Raw genomic sequence first — 27,332 nt, forward strand, 5'->3', positions numbered from 1 at the left:
TTCACAGAGTTTGTATTCCTTAAAAAGTTTTATTAAAGAAAAGTAATCGTGAAAAAATGGCGATTTTAGCGGCTAAACTCGAACTTAATACTCACCTTTAGTCGCTAAAATCGCTAAAGTGAAAACTAAATCAGTAAGCAAAATGCATGAAATTATACATGTTGCAAATTTTATTATAACTTGATGGGGACAAGCCCAAAGCAAATTTTCACAAAGTTTGTGTTCCTTAAAATGTATTATTAAAGAAAAGTAATCGTGAAAAAATAACGTTTTTAGCGGCTAAAGCCTAGTACTAAGATCATGTTTTCGCACGAAAAACTGTTATACTCCATATAAAAAAACGTTGGCGCGAAATAAATGCGAAATCTTTGTTTTGATAATTTTCAAACACATATTTATACAACCCTGGATTTTTCGCACGAAAAAATAGGCAGGCATATTATTTCGCATAAATATGTTAACATATCTGGGTTTGATACCCTATTTACGGAGATAGATGAAGATATTCGTTTTTCGCAGAAACGAACTTAGTACCCCTGCCAACATTTTTTGAATTTGGGGACTCTTTTGAGAATCCCCACTACGTCGAAAACAATCATACACGACATCAAAAACTCGTCGGAAAAGCGCCGTCACTATTGAGAAGTTGTGCCACGCTAAGTTACTACAAAAATGTTTCGCATGAGTGCAATTATTAGGTGCCTTTATAGATCAATTTAGAACGACGCCAATAAGGGACCCTCCAAACAATCAGAAAAAGTGCATTTTAAGATAGTTGTAAAAGAATCATTGTCGAGTAAAACACGTTTTTTTAGATATTTATTAATTTGATTAAACATTTACAAATTCTTAAAAATATAACATTATACCACTATCACATTACATTTAACATAATTTTTGGCATTAATGATGATGTTGAGTTACAAGTAGCGAGTTACATGTTGCTGCGTCTATCAACCAGTGTTTTTATTCCATGGAGGCAGCGTGTCTGTAAAATATCTGAAAAACAATCACTTTATTCCATTTGGAAAATCACCAAATTGTTCACCAATATACCTTTCACAATTTTAAGCGTATAATCTATGTTTTCAGAACTTTATTTTCGTTTTTATTTAATTAAAATATAACAAGCTGGTTGCGCTTGGCGTTTCACAAAAAAAAAATGGCTTTTTTAACAGTAGGGATGGCAAATTACTTGCATGTACTTTTTGATGTACCTTTTCATGATGGTTGAAGTGACATTTACGAGTCTGTGGTAACGATGAGGTTGAAATGGAACTTTGAAATGCTGGCAGGGACTAAGCATAAACTCGAACTTAATACCCACCTTTAGTCTGAAATATAGAAATAGTAATTCTTTATGTAAACATACCACTTCCGACAATTTTTGTAAAGATGGGTACCATGTTTAATTTTTCCATAACTAACAGTGCGAGAAAATACACGAAGTCAATTATATATTTACAAAATCCTGACATATAATGGATGGAAAAGAATCAACATAATAATTGCGTAACATTTCATTCACTTGAAAAAAGTAACTGACAAAAATAGCTGGTTTTTGGCTTGAAAATGGAAGATAATTCCCACCATAGAGGCCGGTATTAGGTTATGTTACTTTAAGGTGGGTACTAAGTTCGAGTTCAGCCGCTAAAATCGCTAAAGTGAAAACTATATCAGTAAGAAAAAGGCATAAAATTATACATATTTGCTGCAAATTTTTTTATAACTTGATGGGGAAAAGTCCAAAGCAAATTTTCACAAAGTTTATAATCCTTAAAATGGATTATTAAAGAAAAGTAATCATGAAAAAAATGACGATTTTAGCGGCTAAACTCGAACTTAATACCTTAATACCTTTAGGTCACTTTTCGTTAATAATTTGTTTTTAAATTGAATAAGCTTTTTAATTTTTTTTTGACTATCCCCCCATTAAGATATTAATTCCCCAAAAATAAAATATAATTTTATTCTGTTCTTACAGATTTATTTTGGATTTTAATGGCTAAACTCGAATTTAATACCCTCATTTAAGACTGATCTACATTCCATGCGTAAATCCGTCCGTTAACTGAAGAATTGAATTCTCTCTTTAGGTAGGTACTATGTTCTGTTTTCACGTTGAAATTTTCGCGGTTACTTTATTAAAACACTTCAATATGAAGCAGATAAATTAACTCACTTGACGCGCAGATTCTTTTTCCTATAGATTTCGGCGAGACTTTACAGGAATATGCTTATTTTCATTTATAATTTTGATTATATAAGGAAAAGTAATCGCGAAAATAAAGTGGTTTTCAACTCGAAAACCGAACATAGTACCCACCTTTTGACAACAACAGCTTGGTTAGAGTGTCCCATATAGGTGAGTACTATGTTCGGTTTTTTCTTGCCAAATAATGGATGGAAAAGATCCAAGGAATTGATTGCAAATAATTTTATATTTCTAAATTAGTTAATTAAAAAAAGTAGCCGTGAAAGCAAGCTGATTTTCAGCTTGAAAACTGAACATAATACTCAGCTTATAGCAAAAATCAAACCTCACATTTTTAGGTTAGCGAACATACCTTATTTATTTCTAAATCACTACCCGTACAGCAATTACCGGTTACATAAAACTTTGTTGTATCTGGCAACGCCTTTTGCATAACTGTAAATTAGTAATCCAATTTCCCTCCAAAGTGAATTTGTTCAACGCCATTAATCGAAATAGTACGTTCGGTAAAATAAAATGAAAATAGTTGGAGAAAACTTATAAATTGTTCATCGAAAGAACTTTTATAAAAGTTGAGTTTCAATAAACTGTAAAGATTTTTAAATTTTGGGATTTAAGTGATGTGAAACAGTTTTAGTGCAAGTGACTGTGAACTAGTTATAGTAAAGCGTTAAAAAAACATTGGTTATCTATCACAAAGACACTTCATAGAGACTAAATAAAATATGGTAAGTGTTCATTTTATGCTATATTATAGATCTTCAATTATTCCAATGTTATCATAAGGTTTACTCCCAAGCAGAAAGGCCTCTGGGGAAGACTTAGGGATTTCAAACCCTATTCACGATTTTTCAATATATTACATTACTGTATCATAGATTGGGGGCTAGCTAAAATTTCTTGAAACGCTTATGTTCCTAAGTTGGTTGGTAAAGTAATGGTGGGAAGTATGTTCGACAAAAGCGAGTTCATTTCCACGGTTACTTGTTTGAATTAATTATTTTTAAAAGATGAAATTGTACACAATTAATGGTTTATAACTTCCATCCAAGGTTTGACAAGATTGGATAACAAATACAATGAACGTCATAGATATTTTTGAACTTTTAATATAGAGTTTTGGTGGAAAACCAAACATAGTACCCATTTTATTAGTATTTCAAAGTTTTCACGGGGCACTATTCTTCATGCACATCGGTGCTAGTACTACAATCAATTTTGAGATTCACGCATCAAGTCTTCTTTTCTATTATAATAGTAAATTTTGTAATATAATTCCCTATATAGTATGTATTCCCTGAGTATTTCAAATCGTAGTTAAATAAGAGTGAAGTTCTCAACCTGCCGTTGCGAGGTTGCCCCTCCGAAAACACTGGCACGAACTTTTGATATGCCTTCAAAAGAAAGAACCGTATATATCACTCAAGCTTTCATTTGTTAACATACGCAATTTATCTTCCAAAACAAGAAGCTGTGATATTTCCATTTTTCTAGTATCCTCGAGATGTATCTTCATACCTCCCGCTTATTAATTAACATACGTTCGATCACAATGGACTGAATAAAGGGTGATACGGTCAAAATTTGGTCAAGGGAAAACGCGTGTAAATCGGTGAAATCGTTTATTTAAAAAATCAAATTAAATTTGACGTAGGTTTCGTCGTCCATTACCACGCAGTCAAACTTCGTCAGCATCGTCGTGTACAGCCTCCGGATCGCGCTTTGGCCGTCGTATTTTGTTTATCATCGCGATTTGGAGTCACTACCTTCTTGTAAGTAGATAGTCCGGCTCGTTTTTTGGCTCGATGCACGGTTGTAGACGATACACCCAGCTTATTTGCGGCATCTCGGAGAGAGAGAGGTTAGGGTTTCGCTTGAAACTACCGGCAACTCTCTTTGTCGTCTCAGCGGCTTCCAGTTTTCGATTTCCCCCCGATCCAGACTTTCTGGCTGTCGACAAACGTCCCCTTAACACTTTAATTACATTTGTAACGGTTGATTTGGCAACTTTTAGCGATTTTGCCAGCTTTGCGTGCGAGTAGCTCGGATTTTCGCGATGCGCGAGCAAAATTTTGATACGCTGCTCTTCTTGCTTGGACGGCATTTTGACAACTGAAGAGTGAATTCCAAAGCAACATTCTACACACACACACCTTAAAAATGAGGGTTGTTCAGGTTTTTTAAATGCAAAATTGAAAGAAATACGTCAAGTTTATATAGACCAAATTTTGACCGTATCACCCTTTAGTGTAAGTGAGCCTCAAAATAAATCGGGCAGCCACTTTAACCTTTTCTAACATACATTTTATGGCCATATCTGAGCATTTTCGGTTTGGGACAATATACAAATTTTGACTACAGCGTGCGAAAAAGTAATTTATAGTCTTGGAGGCTTCTTTTCCAAAAATTCGACGAGAATTTCATATGTATGTTTGGGTACAAGATCGGGGTTTAAGCCGAAAAAAACCTTGCGTTTACAGTTTTGGTGGAGAGGCTGGTAACCGTCATAAAGCACTCGTAATGGTTGTAATTATTTTTTTTGCCTTTTTTTGGTCATCTTTTACCAACAACCTTAAATTGTTTACTAAGCTCAAACTATCCCTGAAAAGACGAACTCCAGCAGTCTTCTCATCATGTTAACATTATTCTAGAAATTATTGAAAACAAATTTTATTTTTGTTTTTGGTAAATCACAATAGATTTATTAATAGTCAATGTTTGATGTACATTGTTTGGTATTCAGGTTTCCAATGAGCTATGAGTGAACCTGCCACACGACGACCCACAGTAAAGATAATTAAGAACTAATAAATGTCACATCTGTAATGTTCCTATTGCCATAATAAACTCATTATAGACAATGGTGGCATACCAGGCTCGGCTCCCTTTTTGAAACCTGAAAATTAACATGTTTTATTTCATAACAATATCGACCAAGATTTATTTTTGTGGGGGTTTTTCTCAAACTTACCCAAATACAAAACCATAGGCACAAAACCCCAATGGAATGTGGTTTTAGCTATTTCATATACAACTTCTAAACGTTCTTTAACTCCAGGTGATAAGCCCATATTGATTTTTTAGTTTATTTTATTAGATTGTTAAATGACAATCGGAAAATGATTCTTACAATAAGAATACACAGCACATGAGAATGTGGGACCAGCTGTTGGGTTGGAGCGCCATCTAATTTGGTTGCATTTTCTCTATCTTAGCAAAATGGTTGGCAATACATATGAGTAAAGTTGGTTGCAGTTGAGATCTTTTGTCCTCAATGTGGCAACACTGGGGTGATTTATTTCTATGACGGTTAAAAAGCAAAAATTAAAACAAATTTATTTATTGCTTTAAAACAAATAAAATATTAATAATAACAAAATTATTAAATTTTACAAATATTTACTGCAAAAAAAAAAAAATCATTGCCATTTTTGTCATTTACAACAAAGTTGGTGGGTTGAAGCATAAAGGTGGGTATTAAGTTCGATTTTTTTCACTAAAGTGAAAACTAAATCAGTAAAAAAGGCATAAAATTATACATATTTGTTGCAGATTTTATTATAACTTGATGGGGAATAGCCCAAAGCAAGTTTTCACAAAGTTTGTATTCCTTAAGAAGTATTATTAAAGAAAAGTAATCGTGAAAAATGGCGATTTTAGCGGCTAAACTGGAACTTAATACTCACCTTAACTTAGCATTGAATTTTTGGTACTTGTTCCAACTAAGATAAGAAGAGGAGCGTTGGAATATGTCATAAAAACTTTGTTGGGAGTCATAAAATCGTTGATGAATCCTGCCCGGGACATGTCTTATATCCTCCACAATGGCAGTTTTTTAGGTCTATTGTTTTATAAATTTAACCCTCTAATGCCCAATCATGCCTTTAGGCGGGCTTAATTTAATAAGGAAGCTTTTAGTAAAACGCACTTTAAGACAACAAAAATGGAAACTAAAAAGAAAACTTAGTTTAAACTGTTCAAGAGGCTTTGCCGCATATACTGAATTTGGCCTATATGTTGTTGTTGTTGTAACAGTTTATTGTGATCTCATCCATTTCATGTTATACGCTTGGTACATCAGCTTGTTGGCAGATCAAGGAACTCTGCGACTAAGATGGGGTGTGTCCAGAGTGATCTGGTGGTAAGTCGGGTTGGTTTGGCTGGGCAAGAGAAAAGATGACGCGTGTCGTGTGGCCCTTGGTTGCAAATTGGACAAACGTCAGCTACGCTGCTATCAATCACCGATAAGTAGGAATTGAGGCGGCTGCACTTGCCTGATCTTAATTGGGCCAAAACTACCCTAGTCTGCCGTGGGAGGTCTCTTTCCTCCGGTGCTATGGGCGGTGGTCGGACTCCAAGAACAGGATTAACCTTGTAGCTTCTCACCGCTTCAGCTACAGTATCCTCATGAATCCTGTTCAAACCTGCCTGGTACGCTGCTTGATCTAGAGGCTCTCTTTTATAGCGCTGGATCTCGCGCTCTAGATTATGTATATCAACCCTTACGTTCCTGGGTGGTGGTTGTGTATCCATAAGATGGTGGTTTGGATGATTACTGCGATAACAACCCAGGAGATACTGCTTTGACAACATGTAGTTGTGTCTTCGCACAGGGATGATCTTTGTCTCCACATAAAGGTGATCCAGGGGTGTGCTGCGGAGACACCCAGTCGCAGTTCTAAGAGCAGCGTTCTGGCAGGTTTGTATGTTATTCCACTGCGTATCACTGGTCTGCGGTGTCCACACTGGCGCTGCATAGTTTACCACTGACCGGCCAATTGCCTTATAAGTAGTTAGCAAGGTTTCTTTGTCCGCACCCCAAGTACTGCCGGCTAGTGACTTGAGGACCTTGTTTCTACCACGGAGCTTATTACAAATTGCAGTGGCATGGGCAGATGACCTAAAAAGGCTGTCGAATGTGACCCCAAGAATCTTGGGGTAATTTGTGGTCGGAATTATTACTCCATCGACTCTGATATTCAACTGCCTGCGCACTTCTGCCGTCCATGTAGTAAATAGTGTGGCTGAGGATTTGGTGGGGGATATCCTCAAGTTTCTCGCAGTGAAATAACTGGTAAGATTAGCTATGTAGACGTTCAACCGATCGCAAATGTCATCAACATTGGGCCCAGATGCCAAGATTGTACAGTCATCCGCATATGATACAATCTCGACGCCGTCAGGAGGGGGTGGAATCGAGGACATGTAGAGGTTAAACAGTGCCGGAGATATCACCCCACCTTGGGGAACTCCCTGTTTAACTCTACGCGGTCTTGACTTTCTGTCCCTGAATTCCACGTACGACTGGCGTCCACACATATAATTCAGCACCCAACGCTTCGCTCCTGCCGGTAGGGACGTATTCTCGATGTCCTCAAATAATGTGGCATGGTTGACCGTATCGAATGCTTTCGATAGGTCAAGCGCCACGAGGACCGTCCTGTGACACGGCCTGGGCTGGTTAAGTCCCTTATTAATATGTGTCGAAATGGCATGTAAGGCTGTTGTCGTACTATGTACCTTACGGAATCCATGTTGATGGTGGGCAGCTGGAAAATTCTCCACAAGGCTGGGGAGGAGTAATGCCTCAAGTGTCTTGGCTACTGGCGACAGAAGGGATATCGGTCTGTACGATTCACCTTTGCTCGAATCTTTGCCCGGTTTCAGTAGTGGAATCACCCTTCCCATTTTCCAGACATCGGGTATAATGTGTGATTCCAAAGACAAATTGACGAGTCTGGTCAGGTACTCAACTCCCAGTATTCCCAGATGCTTCAGCATTAGCATTGAAATTCCGTCAGGGCCCAGCGCCTTAGATGGTTTCGCGCTGTTGATGACATTGGTAACTTCGACTGCAGTAAATTGTGGTGTGTCATCGGCTCGGAGACCACGTACACGACGGGTGGCTCTCCTTTTCGCTCTATCACTCTCGGGATGCTCGACAAACTGTCGGTTGAAGTATTTGGCGCACCTCTTCGGATCAGTCACAGTCACGTCTCCAAATGTGACTGAAATCCCATCATCCCTTGTGGAGGGGTTCGAGAGGGCTCTAACTGTTGACCACAATTTACCAGTTCCTGTTCCTAAGTTACATTGCTTCAGGTGCTCTAACCAAGTGTTCCGCTTGTGCTCGTCGACTATCTTACTAATCTCTAGATTTAGTTCTCTGATTCTAGGATCAGCAGGGTTAGCACGACGGCGTTCATCACGCTCGTCTGCGAGTCCCGCCGCTTCGGCTGGGAAGTTGGGCCTCACCTGGGCAATTCGACCAGCGGGTATGAAGCGAGCGGCTGCTGCGTTGATGATGTCCCGGAACTCCCTCTGGGCAACATGAACATGTGAGGGGGACGGGAGCTCACTGAAGCGGCGATCGGTGTATTCTCTGAAGCCTTCCCAGTTGGCTTTCTTTTGATTAATAAACGTCCGGCGTTCAGAGGTTATGAAATCGGAGGGTCGGTTGATGGTGAGAATTATGGGGAGGTGGTCCGAACCCAATGAAATGACGGGTTGCCAGGAGACGTCATTTATCAGACCAGGCGATGCTAACGATAAGTCTGGCGAACTGCTGCAGTCACCCATAATTCTCGTGGGGGCCTCTTCGTTCACCGTGCAAAATGTGGAGTCGTCTATCTGCTCTGCCAAAGCTATGCCCCTCTGGTCATTACCCAGGAGAGAATGCCAGAGTTCATGGTGGGCATTAAAATCTCCTAGAACCAATCGGTTATGCCCGCTCAACAACCACTCAATGTTTGGGCTATAACCAGGAGCACAGCTACCAACCGGCGGTATGTACACATTGTATAGCTCTATCTCGGCAGCCCCACACTTAACTGCTACCCCCATACATTCCATGTACGGGTCATTAGTGTCTAGCACAAGCGTGATAGGTCTATACTGCACGGAACGGTGTAATATGAAAGCCAGGCCACCACCTCCATTTCTTGTGCGATCCTTCCGTAGGACATTGTACCCATCACAATGTCGTAGGCTGCAGGTGGGATTCAGCTTTGTTTCCTGGATCGCCGCGACCCTTATCCTTTTCCGATTCATAAAGTCTACGATCTCACTAATCTTACCACGGAGCCCGTTGCAATTAAATTGCAAAAATGATGCACTCTCCGGAACTGGTACAACAATATTCGGTGTAAGATGCTGCGGCGGAGAATATTGTTGTGCGGGAGAAGTCGGTGGGGTCACATAATCAGATGACCCACTGCTGCTGTCATTGGCACAGCATCCTGCCACGAAGTCAGTTTGACTATACTCCCGCAGCGATGTTAGGCCGGAGCAATTCCGGAAGTGCACCCATTCCATGCACCGGTTACACCTCACCGAAACCGAGCGATGGTGAATTCGATTTCGGCAGACGGCACAGTACCATGGTCCGGGGTTTTCCTCTATCCCGGCTCGGACCAAAAGCAGGCGGAGAAGGCTCCCCGGGATGCACCTTCTCCAACACGAAAAAATGGACGAGACAACACGTACACTGAGGTGGCAGCCGCTGGCCGATGGCTGGTATCCATCGGGTCAATCCGGTGCGTAGAACCCGCCGCCGTGGGATTGAATTTGGCCTATAAATTTTTCTTGTTTAGTTTTCTTGCTTTTGTGTAATTAACATTGAAAATTTAATCAGCTGGCAAAAAATTGGGACATTAGAGGGTTAAACCCAGCAGGAAAATCTGCTAAAACAGCCGAACTGTTTGCTGAAACAACAACAATTGCCAGTCATTTTTTAAACTCGATTAAAAAGATTTTAGTTTGGATGATCTCATTTAGGAGCTTTTTTCTAGTTCTTACTTTGGGTACCACAGAAAGCTTTACAAATTTTTGTTTTCAAGACCATGCATTGCGAAAATATAACTGCAACCACCCACTTTTAACAGACTTTTACAAATGGAATGATGGAAGTTATAAAAACGTTTGTGAGTTCTGTCAGTAGACGTTTCTGTTGGGCCTTTAAATAAATTTCTCTTTATCTTTACTTGGTAATTTAAACGACCGATATTTGTTGTCAGTTTTGTTTGTTTATTCTTAAAAAAACTACTGCCTAATTTTAATTGAGTTTGGAAAACATTTTTTCCGTTTGTCGTTTTCGATAAACATACGCACCCAAAAAGTAAATGCCCACCAAAGATGACAATACAATGATCGTTACAATAAAATTATAAACTATTAAATCATTGAAATGCATTTCACCCAAAGGTATACCAACACCATTAGTCCTCAATGGTTGACTACCATATTTGAGAACATAATCAATCCAAAATAAAGCACTTGCCAAACCTCCCAGTGGTCGATCACGATATATCTTTGATGTGTCTCTTATATTGAGAACATAAAATTCCTTATAGGCCATTGATTCCAAGGCCCAAATCAATGAAGTCTCCGTTAAATTTTCATAGTCTATGCGAAGACCAATTTGCAGTTTTTCAGCCATCATAACATTTTCCAATTCATTTTTGAATAATGGCACTCCTACTATGGGCACATGACGAACAATGGCCTCTTGCAGGGCCAACAGATCACCATTCATAATGAATATCTTCACATGGGGATGAGCAAGAATATCTGTTTGTGGCACCATATGCTGCAGCATGACGTTTTTCGGAAGGCCATCCATTTTTTGAATATCATGGCATGTCCAAAGGAAACGTTCTTCTCTTTTGCTAAAAACATGAAGGAATGCTTCCAGTTTATCTTGGGCGATTTCTCCACATAATTGTTCATCGCCCAAGTTGATGTAGACCACACCGGAACGGGCCTCATCCAAGAAACGTCTGATGTGCCATGGTAATTCACGAGGGGCCCGCACCTGCAAACCTCCAACATGTATAATATTGGGAACCAAAGGTCTAGGCGTTGCCAAAGGATAATAATCGTTGACCAAAAGCAAAGCTAAATTGGATTGTAAATCCATAACTGATGGCAAGGGACCTAGAAGATAACTTCATATAAATTCCGTTTCCCAAGAATTCGTTTCTGTTTTCGTTTTCTCTTACCTTGTATTTGAGTGAAATGTTTCTTGATTAACTTTTCTTGTCTTCCATAGTGGTCTTCTCTGAAACTATGGCGCCTGTTCACACATTGCTTGATGTTATTCAATCTCTGCCAGAAACCCAAATTCACATCATAGTTTTCCAAATCGTAAGGAAAACAAGCTGCTGGTACCATCATTTCCTGAACAATTTCCATATATTCAGCAAAGTCCTTGCTTACAATGGCTGCCACCGGAGTCCTAAAGTAATAGCCCAAAGCCAATAGGGCTTCCGTATAGAATAAGTCGACAACAATTAAATCGTAATCGAAATCATCGGGCTGTATATTCAACAGGTCCTTCACTTGATAGTTCTCCAGAAAATTATCCATTAATGATGATCCAGCTTGAGCCAAATACCTAGTCAGTTTCTCATCGTTTAGTTTGCCCAATTCCTGAAGACTTTTTACTCCTGCTTTGTCCTGAACTAGGGATAACAATTTGATCCTATTGAAAATGGTTTCATTAAAACACAAATACCTTACGCACTCACCTTCTTTCCAAAATGGAAACTCTGGTTCAATAACGATTTCCCTTAGATTATCCAAGCGATCATCTAAACGATGGCTACTATAAACGGTTACATTGTGTTCACGGCGTGCCAATTCCATCATAAATGTTCTCATAACCATAAAATGACTTTCACTGGCATGTGGAAATATTCCAAGAATTTTAGCTGCATTTGTTGTGTAGTTGGTTATTAGAAATCCTAGGACCATGAGTAGCCATGTTTGAAAATATCTCTGTAAGGTAAAATAATATGGATGATATTATGAAAATACACTCAGAAAAATATGTCTGACAGATGATCATACATAAAAATACAATCAAAAAATGTCTGATATATGATCAGTTAACCCTCCAATACCCAATCCCGCCTTTAGGCGGGCTTCATTTAATAAGGGAGCTTTTAGTAAAACACACCTTAAGACAACACAAATGGGTAAAATAAAAAGAAAACTTAGTTTACACTGTTCAAGAGGCTTACTGAATTTTACCGTATAATTTTTTTTTGGTTTCTAGCTTGCGTGTCGTTAACATTGAAAATTTAATCAGCAGGCAAAAAAATTGGGGCATTAGAGGGTTAAAAACATTAGTTAACAACATTAGATCTGGTAGTTGTTGAAAACTACGTCTTCCAAATATTATACACATAGAAAAAAGTCTGCTAAAAGCAGCAGTCGATGATTGTTGTTATATATGTATTTGTACTTCAGGGTCTAACGAACTAAAATTCCAATCTACACAAGCCAGACTATACACATGTTTCATCGCTGGCTAATTCGGATCTCCATAGAGGAGACAATTAATTTTGGGTCTTATGCGCTTTACAGACTATCAGTTATTCCGGACGGAATGTCGGTGTTTGTAAAGAATCTTACAGTTTGACGGATCGACACGACTTGTCGGCGATGACTAAATAATCGGTAAATGTGTTATCGATCCCATAAACATGCAGCAGTATCGATTATGCCTTCGGACTTAACTTATAATGTGCACAATATATGGGATATGGTCGACACGAGCACTGTCGTCCGGAATAACTGATAGTCTGTAAAGCGCATTATATGGACATTTTTCACCAATCACGCAAGGCATTGAAACTGGTTTCAAGGACATCGCCCGTGCTAGCAGTGTTGCATAGCGCCTAAAATGGACAAAAAATAACGATGACAACAACAAAAATGATCCGAAATGTTATGGTCAAATTTGATCGAAAAAGTACAAGAGATCACAGACGAACAAAAATAGTTAGGCTGGAAAAAGCCAAGGAATTGATTCGATTCTACAAAAGTGGCCAGTTATACATTTCGGCTGCAGATTATGGACATTCCAACATTGTGCATTCTTTGGCTCAAAATACCGTAGATCCTTTTTTTTTGGCTCAAAATACCGTAGATCCTTTGGTGTAGCGTGTAATGGCTTTGTCGAACGTTTGAAGGCCAAAGGTATCCTATTCGAACAAATCTAAACTGATTTTAAAATTTGATGTCAATTCTGATATTTTTTGCATTTGAACAATAAAATTAGAAGAAAAAATAAAATATAGCGCTTTACTTTGTTGCTTACATATCAGCCATCCTGTATATATATTCTTGGTTCTGGTGAAATTCTGAGTCGATTTAACGATTACAGTCCGCTCGTCGTTGAAATCGCTCTAACTTCTGAACGAAACGCGTTATCGGCTTGAAACTGAACACAAGTAGTTGTTATCAGTATTACCGTTGGAAATTTTGAAACAGTCGCAAAAAAGTTGCATATTTATAAAAAAAAAGTCGCTTGCATTTTTGAGGTCTTTCTATTACAAAAAATGTTCTATAAAGCATCACAAAAACAATAAAGGAACAACTTATTGTAACATAAAATCCAATAAAACGTAAACTTACAAGAGACTAAAAATGGTTGCAAAATGCGACTAAAGTCGTTCAATGGTAACACTGGTTGTTATTGATGTATTTATCACAATCGTCAAAAAAAAAAAAAAAAACAAAAAACAAAAATCAACCAAAATTTGAAGAAAATTTTTAACAAAAATCTACCAAATTAACAAAAAAAATATTTTCAATTTTTTGATCAATAGTTTGCAATTTTTCTCTAGAAAATTTTATCAAAATTTTATTTCTATAGAAAATTTTGTGAAAATTTAATTTCTATAGAAAATTTTGTCAAAATTTTATTTCTATAGAAAATTTTGTCAAAATTTTATTTCTATCGAAAATTTTGACAAAATTTTATTTCTATAGAAAATTTTGTCAAAATTTTATTTCTATAGAAAATTTTGTCAAACTTTTTTTCTATAGAAGATTTTGTCAAAATTTTATTTCTATAGAAAATTTTGTCAAAATTTTATTTCTATAGAAAATTTTATTTCTATAGAAAATTTTGTCAAAATTTTATTTCTATAGAAAATTTTGTCAAAATTTTATTTCTATAGAAAATTTTGTCAAAATTTTATTTCTATAGAAAATTTTGTTAACATTTTATTTCTATAGAAAATTTTGTCAAAATTTTATTTCTATAGAAAATTTTATTTCTATAGAAAATTTTGTCAAAATTTTATTTCTATAGAAAATTTTGTCAAAATTTTATTTCTGTAGAAAATTTTGTCAAAATTTTATTTCTATAGGAAATTTTATGAAAATTTTATTTCTATAGAAAATTTTGTCAAAATTGTATTTCTATGGAGAATTTTGTCAAGATTTTATTTCTATAGAAACTTTTGTCTAGATTTTATTTCTACAGAAAATTTTGTCAACATTTCATTTCTATAGAAACTTTTTTTCTATAGAAATTTTTTTTTCAAAATTTTTTTCTATAGAAAATTTTGTCAATGTTTTATTTCCATAGAAAATTTTGTCAACATTTTATTTCTATAGATAATTTTGTCAAGATTTTATTTCTATAGAAGATTTTGTCAAAATTTTATTTTCAAAGAAAATTTTGTCAAAACTTATTTTTATAGAAAAATTTCTAATTTTTTTATTTCTATAGAAAATTTTGTCAAAAATTTATTTCTATAGAAAATTTTGTCAAAATTGTATTTCTATAGAAAAATTTGTCAAAATTGTATTTCTATAGAAAATTTTGTCAAAATTTTATTTCTATAGAAAATTTTGTCAAAATTTTATTTCTATAGAAAATTTTGTCAAAATTTTATTTCTATAGAAATTTTGTCAAAATTTTATTTCTATAGAAAATTTTGTCAAAATTTTATTTCTATAGAAATTTTGTCAAAATTTTATTTCTATAGAAATTTTGTCAAAATATTATTTCTATAGAAATTTTTTTCAAAATTTTAATTCTATAGAAACTTTTTTCAAAATTTTATTTCTACATTTTATTTTGTCAAAATTTTATTTCTATAAAAAATTTTGTCAAAATTTTATTTTTATAGAAAATTTTGTCAAAATTTTATTTCTATAGAAAATTTTGTCAAAATTTTATTTCTATAGAAAATTTTGTCAAAATTTTTTTCTATAAAAAATTTTGTCAAAATTTTATTTCTTTAGAAAATTTTGTCAAAATTTTATTTCTATAGAAAATTTTGTCAAAATTTTATTTCTATAGAAAATTTTGTCAAAATTTTATTTCTATAGAAAATTTTGTCAAAATTTTATTTCTATAAAAAATTTTGTCAAAATTTTATTTCTTTAGAAAATTTTGTCAAAATTTTATTTTTATAGAAAATTTTGTCAAAATTTTATTTCTATAGAAAATTTTGTCAAAATTTTATTTCTATAGAAAATTTTGTCAAAATTTTATTTCTATAGAAAATTTTGTCAAAATTTTATTTCTATAGGAAATTTTGTCAAAATTTTATTTCTATAGAAAATTTTGTCAAAACCTTATTTCTATGTAAATGTTATGAAAATTTTATTTCTACGTAAATTTTGTCAATTTTTTTCTATAGAAAATTTTGTCAAAATTTTATTTCTATAGAAAATTTTGTCAAAATTTTATTTCTATAGATCATTTTGTCAAAATTTTATTTCTATAGAAAATTTTATGAAAAGTTTATTTCTATAGAAAATTTTATGAAAATTTTATTTCTATAGAAAATTTTATGAAAAGTTTATTTCTAAAGAACATTTTATGAAAATTTTATTCCTATAGTAAATTTTGTCAAGATTTTATTTCTGTAGAAAATTTTGTCAAAATTTTATTTCTATAAAAAATTTTGTCAAACTGTATTTCTATAGAAAATTTTATTTCTATAGAAAATTTTGTCAAAATTTTATTTCTTTAGAAAATTTTGTCAAGATTTAATTTCTATAGAAAATGTTGTTAAAATTTTATTTCTATAGAAAATTTTATGAAAAGTTTATTTCTATAGAAAATTTTATGAAAAGTTTATTTCGATAGAAAATTTTATGAAAATTTTATTTCTATAGAAAATTTTATGAAAAGTTTATTTCTAAAGAAAATTTTATTCCTATAGTAAATTTTTGTCAAGATTTTATTTCTGTAGAAAATTTCGTCAAAATTTTATTTCTATAGAAAATTTTATCAAAAATTTTTTTTTTTAGAAAATTTTGTCAAGATTTATTTTCTATAGAAAATGTTGTCAAAATTTTATTTCTATAGAAAATTTTGTCCGAATTTTATTTCTATAGAAAAAATTTTCAAAATGTTATTTCTATAGAAAATTTTTTGAAAATTTTATTTCTAAAGAAAATTTTATTTCTATAGAAATTTATGCCAAAATTTTATTTCTATAAAAAATTTTGTCAAAATTTTATTTCTATAGAAAATATTGTCAAAATTTTATTTCTATAGCAAATTTTGTCAAAATTTTTTTCTATAAAAAATTTTGTCAAAATTTTATTTCTTTAGAAAATTTTGTCAAAATTTTATTTCTATAGAAAATTTTGTCAAAATTTTATTTCTATAGAAAATTTTGTCCAAATTTTATTTCTATAGAAAATTTTGTCAAATTTTATTTCTATCGAAAATTTTGTCAAAATTTTATTTCTATAGAAAATTTTATTAAAATGTTATTTCGATAGAAAATTTTATGAAAAGTTTATTTCTATAGAAAATTTTGTCAATATTTTATTTCTGTAGAAAAATTTGTCAATATTTGATTTCTAAAGAAGAATTTATGAAAATTTTATTTCTATAGAAAATTTTATGAAAATTTTATTTCTATAGTAATTTTTGTCAGGATTTTATTTTTATAGTAAATTTTGTCAAAATTTTATTTCTATAGAAAAATTTGTCAATATTTTGTTTCTAAAGAAAATTTTATGAAAATTTTATTTCTATAGAACATTTTGTCAAAATTGTATTTCTATAGAAAATTTTATGAAAATTTTATTTCTGTAGAAAATTTGGTCAACATTTTTTTTCTATAGAAAATTTTATGAAAATTTTATTTCTATAGAAAGTTTAATGAAAAGTTTATTTCTATAGAAAATTTTGTCAAAATTTTATTTCTATAGAAAATTATATGAACATTTTATTTCTATAGAAAAGGAGGATCAAAATATTTTGATCCAAATAAAGTTTTTTTGAGTGTAGTACTCATCTTAAGCAAAAAAGAGCAAACTTTCAATTGTTGTGCATGCGGGCAGATCTTGCATTTTTTAAAACTTCTGCAAGCTTTAATCAATTTTTGAAGGCCACCGGAATGTGTTTGTTGATATTATTTTAAGGTCATTCGTTTGGGTCCACTACGAAGATCATCATCTTATTGTCCATTACAAAAACACTATGAACTAATCGTGAGAATTAACATTGAATTTATTATTGATAATGCGAAAGTCGATGTCTTCGGCGCCTTGACACCATAAACGAAACATAAGTTCTACTCAAAACAAATGTGATGATTGGGACACATCAGAGTTCCTATGTTCCGACACTTCCCCAAGCAATCGCATGTCGGTATACCCACTTAATTCTATTCAAATTCTTATCAATAAAACAAAAAGAATAACTGAACTTATGGTCGTCATAATGTGTGTCAAAATATTTTCTAATTTGAATTTAATTCATGTTTAGTTTCTAATTTGTTTTCATGAAATACTGCATGATTTTTATGAATTGGAATTTTCACAAATATGCATTCCATTCGATGAGGGGTTGAGTGAGGTCGATGTTGTCTCTATACATTACCAATTTAAAATTATGTTGCATCTTGTAAAGCAGCAGGCGTTCTTCTCGAGTATGTGTTTCGCGGTCGCTAGAGATGGGTGTGTGTGTGGTGCAGAGCATTTGGGGATAGCCCTGATGACGAATGTTTGGATGCACTATTGCACTTTCTTATTTGAAGTGATTGGCAATGTTATTACTTTATGTTGTACTAGATTATTGCTAGATTTTTCTCATTTCAAATTGTTTAGTATGTGCAATCATTACTTAATTTATTATCCGGTGTGTTTTTTTTTTATAATTACGAAATATTTCACAAATATTTTTGTTTCTTTGTAATTATCTGGTTTTTGTATTTTCTATTCTTTTTATTTTTTTTTGTATTTGTTTATTCGAATTTCACATGTTTCACTTATGGTTTCGCATTCTAGACTGATTTCATTCAAATATTTTCCCTTGTTTCGAAGTCCATCTGGAGCATTATATGGTGGTTCTCATATTTTGCTGTGCCCCATTAATAGGGATGTCGGTAGGTATTATGAATTCTAAATGGGAATCTCATGAATATTGTTATACAATTAATTATTATTCCATTAATCGGTCACATTAATCGAACATATAATTGAGAATACCGCTATTTCGAATAAAAAAATTTCAACCTAACCCTAACCATATCAAAAACATTCCATCCTCTAATTTCACTTCTCTAGCACTTATCGCGAGTTCATTTGATTTTGCGTTTCCTCTCATTCTGCCTCTTATCGCCAGTTCATTTGTTTTTACATTTCCTCTCATTCTGGCATGTTCCTGTTTTCCAGCTGAACCAGAACCCGAATCACCTCTTTGCCGATATGGTTAACACTTTGTCTAGTAAAGGCAGGGCTGTGACAAATGTAGTGTTCCAAGATCTCATCATCCTATAAACATGCCGCCCTCTGTTGCTCCTGCTCGGCACAGATGTGCTCTCAATTTACGTGCTCTGGCAATATTCCTGACTGTCGTCCGACTCTCATTGAGTAATTCTCCAGTCTTTTTCTTATCTAGATCACTACAGAGAATCTTCGCCGCCCTTTCGACTGTTGCATTGGTCCACATCGCTTTACGTGTCTTCGGAGCCCATTCGTACAACTAGGTCCACGTTGCCTCTATTGGCTTTGCGTTAACTTCTATATGTGTCCTAGCTCTTATCGTCAGTTCATTTGCTTTTACGTTTCCTCTCGTTCCGACATGTGCCTGTCTCTAGCTGAACCAAGTCCCGAATCACCTCTTTTCCGATATGGTTAACTCTTTGTCTAGTAAAGTCAGGGCTGTGCCAAATGTAGTGTTCCAAGGTCTCATCATCCTCAAAACAGACCAACATGCACCATCGTCTGCTGCTCCCATTCGGCACAGATGTGCTTTCTATTCTAGGTGCCCGGTCATTATTCCGGCGGTACTCGTGACTGTCGTACAACTCTCCTTGAGCAGTTCTCCAGACTTTTTCTTATCTTGGTCACCCCATAGAGTTTCGTCGCTCTTCCATTTGTCGCATTGATCCACATCGCTTTATGTGTCTTCGGAGACCATTGCGTTCACTTCTCTATGTGTCCTAGCTCTTATCGTCAGTTCATTTGCTTTTACGTTTCCTCTCGTTCCGGCATGTCCCTGTCTCTAGCTGAACCAAGACCCGAATCACCTCTTTGCCGATATGGTTAACTCTTTGTCTAGTAAAGTAATGGCTGTGACAAGGGTATGTAGTGTTCCAAGGTCTCACCGTCTTCAAAACAGGCCCTATATGCACCATCATCTGCTGCTCCCATTCGGCACAGATGTGCTTTTTATTCTAGGTGCCTGGTCATTATTCCGGCGGTACTACTGACTATCGTTCGACTCTCATTGAGTAGTTCTCCAGCCTTTTTCTTATCTAGATCACTCCAGAGAATATTCGACGCCCTTTCGACTTTTGCATTGGCCCACATCGCTTTATGTGTCTCCCGAGCCCATTCTTCCAACTTAGTCCACGTTGCCTCTATTGACATTGCGTTCCTTAAGTTCACTTCTCTATATGTCCTAGCTCTTATCGTCAGTTCATTTGCTTTTACGTTTCCTCTCATTCTGGCATGTTCCTGTTTCCCAGCTGAACCAGGACCCGAATCACCTCTTTACTGATATGGTTAACACTTTGTCTAGTAAAGTGACAAATGTAGTGTTCCAAGATCTCATCATCCTATAAACATGGCGCCCTCTGTTGCTCCTGCTCGGCGCAGGACAGCACAGCACAGCTCTCAATTTTAGGTGCCCTGCCAATATTCATGACTGTCGTACTACTCTCCTTGAGCAGTTCTCCAGAGTTTTTCTTATCTGGGCCACCCCATAGAGTTTCGTTCCTCTTCCGATTGTCGCATTGATCAACATCGCTTTATGTGTCTCCAGAGACCATTCGTCCAACTCGGTCCACGTTGCCTCTATTGGCTTTGCATTCTTTAAGTTCACTTCTTTATGTGTCCTACCTCTTATCGTCAGTTCATTTCCTTTTACGTTTCCTCTCATTCCGGCATGTTCCTGTTTCCCAGCTGAACCAGGTCCCGAATCACCTTTTTGCCGATATGGTTAACTCTTTGTCTAGTAAAGTCAGGCCTTTGAAAAAGTGTTCCAAGGACTCATTATCCCCAAAACTGGCCCTACATGCACCATCCTCTGCTGCTCCCATTCGGCACAGATGTGGTTTCTCTTCTAGGTGCACGGTCATTATTCCGGCAGTACTCCTGACAGTCGTCCTACTCTCCTTGAGTAGTTCTCCAGGCTTTTTCTTATCTAGGTCTGGAATTTTCGCCGCTCTTCCGATCATTTCATTGGTCACATCTCTTTATGTGGCTTCCAAGCCCATTCTTCCAACTCGGTCCTCGTTACCTCTATTGGTTTTGCATTACCGACAGTTCACTTCCCGTTGCGTCCTAGCTCTTATCGCCAATTCATTTGCTTTTACATTCCCTCTCATTCCGGCATGTCCCTGCCTCCCTGCTGGGCCCGGTCCCGAATTACCTCTTCGCCGATGTGGTTGACTCTTTATCTAGTAAAGGCATCATCATCCTCAAAACAGCCCCTACATGCACATTCCTCTGCTGCTTATATTCGACACAGATGTGCCCTGTCGTGTTACACTCCTTGAATAGTTCTCCAGTTTATTTCTTCTGTGGTTCACCCCTTAAAATGTTCGTCGCTTCTCCGAGCGTTGCATTGGTCCACATAATTTTTTTGTGTGTCCCGAGCCCATGCATCCAACTCGATCTACGTTGCCTCTATTGGCTTTGCGTTCTTTAAGTTCACTTTCCGTTTTGTTCTAGCTCTCATCGCCAGTTCATTTGCTTTTTCGTTTCCTCTCATTCCGGCATGTCCCAGTTTTTCTTTGCCGATATGGTTAAATCTTTGTCTAGTAAAGTCAGGGCTGTGACCAAGGTAGTGTTCCAAGGTCTCATAATCCTCAAAACATGCCCTATACGCACCATCCTCTGCTGCTTCTATTCGGCACAGATGTGCACTCTATTCTAGTTGCTCGGTCATTATTCGTCCTGCTCTCCTTCAGTAGCTCTCCAGCCTTCTTATGTGGATATGGTCCCTTGGACTTGTTTAAATTTCTATGTTCCACTTCCTCCCCATTGATTTCCACGTGAATATCGACGCGTTTGTCAGGATTGGCCTTACTACGTTCTCGTATATCAGGTGTGTCACCTTTGGATTCAGGCCCTAGTTGGAGCCTGCCGCTCTTCTGCACAGTACGCATCATCTGTAGGCTTTCTCAGTCCTCTCTTTGATATGGCTCCTCCAATTCAGTTTCCTTTCTAAGGTTACTCCGAGGTACTTTTTTTATCAGACACTGGTGTCATCTTGTCAAAAAACTCTCTGCGATATATTCGGAAATTTTTGTCCTTCTAGTGATTAGGCATAATTCTCTCTTCTCTGGGTTAACATTCCGGCCCCTGGGTCTTGCCCAGTTATTTACCATCCTCAAGATCTTCCCTGGTATTATATACATTGTCTTCGTGACAAACGGGTTGAAATTCCTCCTTAGCTTGAATCCTTAATAGGACGAGTAAACCCTGAAAAAATATTGACCTAATATGGAAGATTGTGCAACATAAATTTTAGTACACACAATTTACTCAATATCAAGGACAAATTTCTTTAAAAATAATAAAATTGTAATTAAAAGAAACTTTGAAATCTTGTACATGGTGTTAGTGTATGGTCTCTAACAACCATGCAAAAATTGGTCCACATAGGCCCATAATTATATATAGCCCCCATATAAACCGATCCCCCGATTTAGCTTGCGGAGCCTCTAAGAGAAGCAAATTTCATCCGATCCGGCTGAAATTTGGTACATGGTCCCCCGATTTAGCTTGCGGAGCCTCTAAGATAAGCAAATTTCATCCGATCCGGCTGAAATTTGGTACATGGTCTCTAACAACCATGCACAAATTGGTCCACATCGGTCCATAATTATATATAGCGCCCATATAAACCGATCCCCAGATTTGGCTTGCGGAGCCTCTAAGAGAAACAAAATTCATCCGATCCGGTTGAAATTTGGTACATGGTGTCAGCATATGATCTCTAAATCCATGCCAAAATTGGTCCACATCGGTCCATAATTATATATAGCCCCCATATAAACCGATCCCCAGATTTGGCTTGCGGAGCCTCTAAGAGAAGCAAATTTCATCCGATCCGGCTGAAATTTGGTACATGGTGTTGGAATATGGTCTCTAACAACTATTCAAAAATTGGTCCACATCGGTCAATAATTATATATAGCTCCCATATAAACCGATCCCCCGATTTGGCTTACGGAGCCTCTAAGAGAAGCAAATTTCATCCGACCCGGCTGAAATTTCGTACATGATATTAGTATATGGTCTCTAATGACCATGCAAAAATTGGGCCACATCCATCCATATTTATATATAACCCCCATATAAACCGATCACCAGATTTGACCTCCGGAGCCTCTTGGAAGACCAAAATTCTTCTGATTCAGCTGAAATTTGGTACATTGTGTTAATATATGGCCTCAAATACCAATGCAAAAATTGATCGAAATCGGTCCATAATTATATGTAGCCCCCAAAAAAAACCGATCCCCAGATTTGACCTCCGGAGCCCCTTGGAAGAGCAAAATTCATCCGATTCGGTTGAATATTGGTACGTGACGTTAGTATTTGGTATCCAACAATCATGCAGGAATTGGTTCATATCAATCCATAATTATATATAGCCCCCAGATTTGACCTCCGGTGCCTTTTGGAGAAGCAAAATTCATCCGATCTGGTTGAAATTTAGTACGTGTTGATAGTATATGATATTTAACAACCATGCCATGACAGCCTTTCGTAGAAGTTTCTACGGTGGAGGGTACATAAAATTCGGCCTGGCCGAACTTACGGCCGTATATACTTGTTACATTCTTCATAGTTCTAAAATGAACTAATTTTTATATACTAAAATAAAGTTAACTATCGAAATTTTCGTTAATTTCTTTCTTTCTAAGGGAAACAACCGCCATTCCCAATAATGGGATTTCCACTCTAGTCGCGGAATTTATAAATTCCTCCAATCCGTCTTCCCTGTATGCCATATCAATTTGTTTACAGCATGTATTGTTTTTGTTGGTCGTCCATTGCGTTTCGGAAGATCTTGTAGCAAAACGAAAGGGGTACATACCCTCCTCACTGGAAATTGTGCAAGTATCTTGCGGTTTGTTTGCTACTGTTCTATGGGAATAGAATGAAATTGAATCCGAAAGAGAGAGAGAGAGAGGGAGAGCAATGTATGATGATATTATTTATGTGCTTCTCCAGACTACACCAATTATGCGGATCGCAATGGCAATTTTTACTCTTTTAAATTTTTATGGAAAAAATGCTGAGTTTAAGAAATATTTCCATACAGATGAAGATGATACGATCGTCGGGACATTAATATAAAAATGGCGAGTACAATAAAATGTGGTTGATATCTACCCTACATAATGCATCACCGAATCGAAATGTTTTATGTTTTCGATGAGCAAAAAATTTTATTTTCTGGGAAATGAAAATTTCTTACAAAAAACTCACGTTATGCGTCATAAATAAAACTTTTTTAGGAGTAGTTTTATTTTTCCTTCAGAAAGTAATACCCTTCACTTCGGAATTGGCAGCGTCCATGTTTAGTTTCAAAAAGTTTTTTGTTTATATCACCATAAGATCTGAAAGAGCTTTTTGAGATGAATCTATTGGTATATGACAGGTATTATACCAATAGGTCTCCGTTTACTCTAACATGAAGAGTTTTTGAGTTAAAAATTTCTGGATACCTGTTATTTGCGGCCCCTGATTTCCCTTAAAAAAAACTTCACCATTAAAATAAAATGTCGTTGGTTTGAAATTTCGTTTCAGAGGAAAGAATTATGTTTTTGTGTATATAAAAAGCAAAATCATTATAGTAAATAGTTGGTTGTAAAATGAACCCAGGAAAAACTCTTATAATAAAAATAAAAACGAACAATGTTTGCTATTTGAGCGAACAATACCTGCTTTCCTTGTTTAATCAGAATTTTTGTTGGCAGACTTTTCGTCTGTGTCTTCTATCAAGTTTCTTCAGATTTTCACAAAATCTGATGAACGGAAACCAAAATCTGATGAAACTTTAAACCAAAGACGCTAAATCCTCAAAATAAGTCTTAGCCTATATTTGAAGCGTTTTTATCTTAAATCTAAAGTTTCAATATTTCAGTTAATTTAAGCACAATTTCTTTAAATCAAAAACGTGTTTCTTTACTTTAAGGAAAATTAGCCTTAGTTCAAAGATATGCGACTTCAACGGAGGGACCCAAATTTGCAAAATTTGTGTCCTAATGAATAAATTTTATAAATTTTATAATCGTTGCTTTAAGGATTGTTTTCGATTGAATATAGAACACTAAAATGAGTAAAAAATTTTCGACAAATTTATGAAAATGTATTAGACATAATTATACTTTTTTTTTGACTTATATAAGAAAATTTCGTAGTTTGATGGACAAAAATGGATCTAAAAATTGGAAAAATTTCTTAAGGGCCACATGAAGTTCAAGATGGGCGGATTATTGATCAATTTTAAAAATTTTTACGAAATTTTGAACTATTTTGTGGTAGACACGAATTTAGTAAATATGTTTCATTTGTGTATAATTTTCATCACGTTTTCTTAACTGACTTACCCCCATTTTCATGAAGATCGGTTAGTGCTACGTTAGCTAACGAACTTCTAAACCGTGCTATGTACATATCTGTCATCTTGTTAATATATTCCATATGCCAGTTAGAAACTTAACAGCTGAATTTTTTTCAGTTAAAGTTAACCAGAGAAAAGATATTTTCATTTTTCTTTCTGTTAACTGGCAGTTAAAGCCTAACGGAGCTACATGAAAATGGCCGTTAGTCTTCCGAATTTGATTAAAAAGTTAATTGTATCAATTGATTTTTTAATTAAAATTTTTAAAATTTTCAAACATTGACTTCATTAACTTATTGTTTCTATCTTGTTAACTGTATCAATTAATTTATTAATTGAAAAATATTTCAACTTCAGAGAAAATATATTTTCATTTTTCTTTCTGTTAACTGGCAGTTAAAGCCTAACGGAGCTACATGAAAATGGCCGTTAGTCTTCCGAGTTTGATTAAAAAGTTAATTGTATCAATTGATTTTTTAATTAAAATTTTCAAACATTGACTTCATTAACTTATTGTTTCTATCTTGTTAACTGTATCAATTAATTTATTAATTGAAAAATATTTCAACTTCAATTAACTTTTTAGTTGGAAATATTTTGGTGATATTTTTTTCTGTGTAAGAAATACTTCTATAGAAATAAATTTTTGGCAAAAATTTCTATAGAAATAAAATTTTGACAAAATTTTCAATACAAATAAATTTTTGACAAATTTTTTATATAGGAATAAAATTTTGACAAAATTTTCTATAGAAATAAAATTTTGACAAATTTTTCTATAGAAATAAAATTTTTGACACAATTTTCTATAGAAATAAAATTTTGAGAACATTTTCTATAGAAATAAAATTTTTGACACAATTTTCTATAGAAATAAAATTTTGACAAAATTTTCTATAGAAATAAAACTTTGACAAAATGCCCTATACAAAATAAAATTTTGACAAAATTTCCTATAGAAATAAAATTTTGACAAAATTTCCAACAGAAATAAAATTTTGACAAAATTTCCAACAGAAATAAAATTTTGACAAATTTTTCTATAGAAATAAAATGTTGACAAAATTTTCTATAGAAATAAAATTTTTGACAAAATTTTCTGTAGAAATAAAATTTTTGACAAATTTTTTATATAGAAATAAAATTTTGACAAAATCTTCTATAGAAATAAAATTTTGAAAAATTTTTCCATAGAAATAAAATTTTTGACAAAATTTTTTGTAGAAATAAAATTTTGAGAACATTTTCTATAGAAATAAAAATTTTGACATAATTTTCTATAGAAATAAAATTTTGACAAAATTTTCTATAGAAATAAAATTTTGACAAAATTTTCTATAGAAATAAAATTTTTGACAAAATTTTCTACAGAAATAAAATTTTCACAAAATTTTCTATCGCAAATAAAATTTTGACAAAATTCTATAGAAATAAAATGTTGACAAAATTTCCTATAGAAATAAAATTTTGACAAAATTTTCTATAGAAATAAAATTTTGACAAATTTTTCTATAGAAATAAAAGTTTGACAAAATGTCCTATACAAAATAAAATTTTGACAAAATTTCCTATAGAAATAAAATTTTGACAAAATTTCCAACAGAAATAAAATTTTGACAAAATTTCCAACAGAAATAAAATTTTGACAAATTTTTCTATAGAAATAAAATTTTAACAAAATTTTCTATAGAAATAAAATTTTTGACAAAATTTTCTATAGAAATAAAATTTTTGGCAAAATTTACTATAGAAATAAAATTTTGACAAATATTTGTACACAATTAAAATTTTGACAAAATTCTATAGAAATAAAATTTTGACAAAATTTCCTATAGAAATAACATTTTGACAAAATTTTCTATAGAAATAAAATTTTGACAAAATTTTCTATAGACATAAAATTGTGGCAAAATTTTCTATAGAAATAAAATTTTTGACAAAATTTTTTGTAGAAATAAAATTTTTGACAAATTTTTTATATAGGAATAAAATTTTGACAAAATTTTCTATAGAAATAAAATTTTGACAAATTTGACACAATTTTCTATAGAAATAAAATTTTGAGAACATTTTCTATAGAAATAAAATTTTTGACACAATTTTCTATAGAAATAAAATTTTGACAAAATTTTCTATAGAAATAACATTTTTAACAAAATTTTCTATAGAAATAAAATTTTGACAAAATTTTCTATAGCAAATAAAATTTTTGGCAAAATTTACTATAGAAATAAAATTTTGACAAAATTTCCTATTGAA

At 34.0% G+C, this 27,332-nt stretch overlaps 2 protein-coding genes and 1 long non-coding RNA gene across 3 annotated transcripts; all 3 read right to left on the reverse strand.

The window, feature by feature from the left end:
* Positions 1-932: 932 nt before the first annotated feature.
* On the reverse strand, positions 933-1,291 carry LOC142241334 (uncharacterized). The gene is made up of 2 exons (XR_012723581.1): positions 1,057-1,291; positions 933-999 (listed from the first exon to the last, which is right to left on the reverse strand). It is a non-coding gene; the product is annotated as an uncharacterized LOC142241334 (long non-coding RNA).
* A 3,592-nt stretch (positions 1,292-4,883) lies between these two features.
* Positions 4,884-5,397, reverse strand: Tom7 (Translocase of outer membrane 7). The gene is made up of 2 exons (XM_075312734.1): positions 5,187-5,397; positions 4,884-5,111 (listed from the first exon to the last, which is right to left on the reverse strand). The coding sequence occupies exons 1-2, from the start codon at positions 5,284-5,286 to the stop codon at positions 5,047-5,049; spliced, it is 165 nt and encodes a 54-aa protein (XP_075168849.1). The 5' UTR covers positions 5,287-5,397; the 3' UTR covers positions 4,884-5,046.
* A 4,822-nt stretch (positions 5,398-10,219) lies between these two features.
* On the reverse strand, positions 10,220-18,265 carry Ugt317A1 (UDP-glycosyltransferase family 317 member A1). Its single transcript, XM_075311922.1, has 4 exons — positions 17,865-18,265; positions 11,743-11,992; positions 11,215-11,676; positions 10,220-11,149 (listed from the first exon to the last, which is right to left on the reverse strand). Exons 1-4 carry the CDS (start codon positions 17,961-17,963, stop codon positions 10,269-10,271), a joined length of 1,692 nt encoding a protein of 563 aa, XP_075168037.1. The 5' UTR covers positions 17,964-18,265; the 3' UTR covers positions 10,220-10,268.
* Between the last annotated feature and the right edge of the window lie 9,067 nt (positions 18,266-27,332).

The sequence above is a fragment of the Haematobia irritans genome, chromosome 5 (assembly GCF_050003625.1).
Source record: "Haematobia irritans isolate KBUSLIRL chromosome 5, ASM5000362v1, whole genome shotgun sequence".
Taxonomy (NCBI): Eukaryota; Metazoa; Arthropoda; class Insecta; order Diptera; family Muscidae; genus Haematobia; species Haematobia irritans.

Excerpts from the sequence above, each read along its gene's own strand:
- Ugt317A1 (XM_075311922.1), bottom strand. The coding sequence starts at position 17,963 with ATGCTCTGCACCACACACACACCCATCTCTAGCGACCGCGAAACACAT. Across the intron at positions 11,677-11,742 it reads GTTTCCATTTTGGAAAGAAG|TTCAGGACAAAGCAGGAGTA; the intron begins GTGAGTGCGTAA and ends TGTTATCCCTAG. Across the intron at positions 11,150-11,214 it reads ACATTTCACTCAAATACAAG|GTCCCTTGCCATCAGTTATG; the intron begins GTAAGAGAAAAC and ends GTTATCTTCTAG.
- Tom7 (XM_075312734.1), bottom strand. The coding sequence starts at position 5,286 with ATGGGCTTATCACCTGGAGTTAAAGAACGTTTAGAAGTTGTATATGAA. Across the intron at positions 5,112-5,186 it reads GCCTATGGTTTTGTATTTGG|GTTTCAAAAAGGGAGCCGAG; the intron begins GTAAGTTTGAGA and ends GTTAATTTTCAG.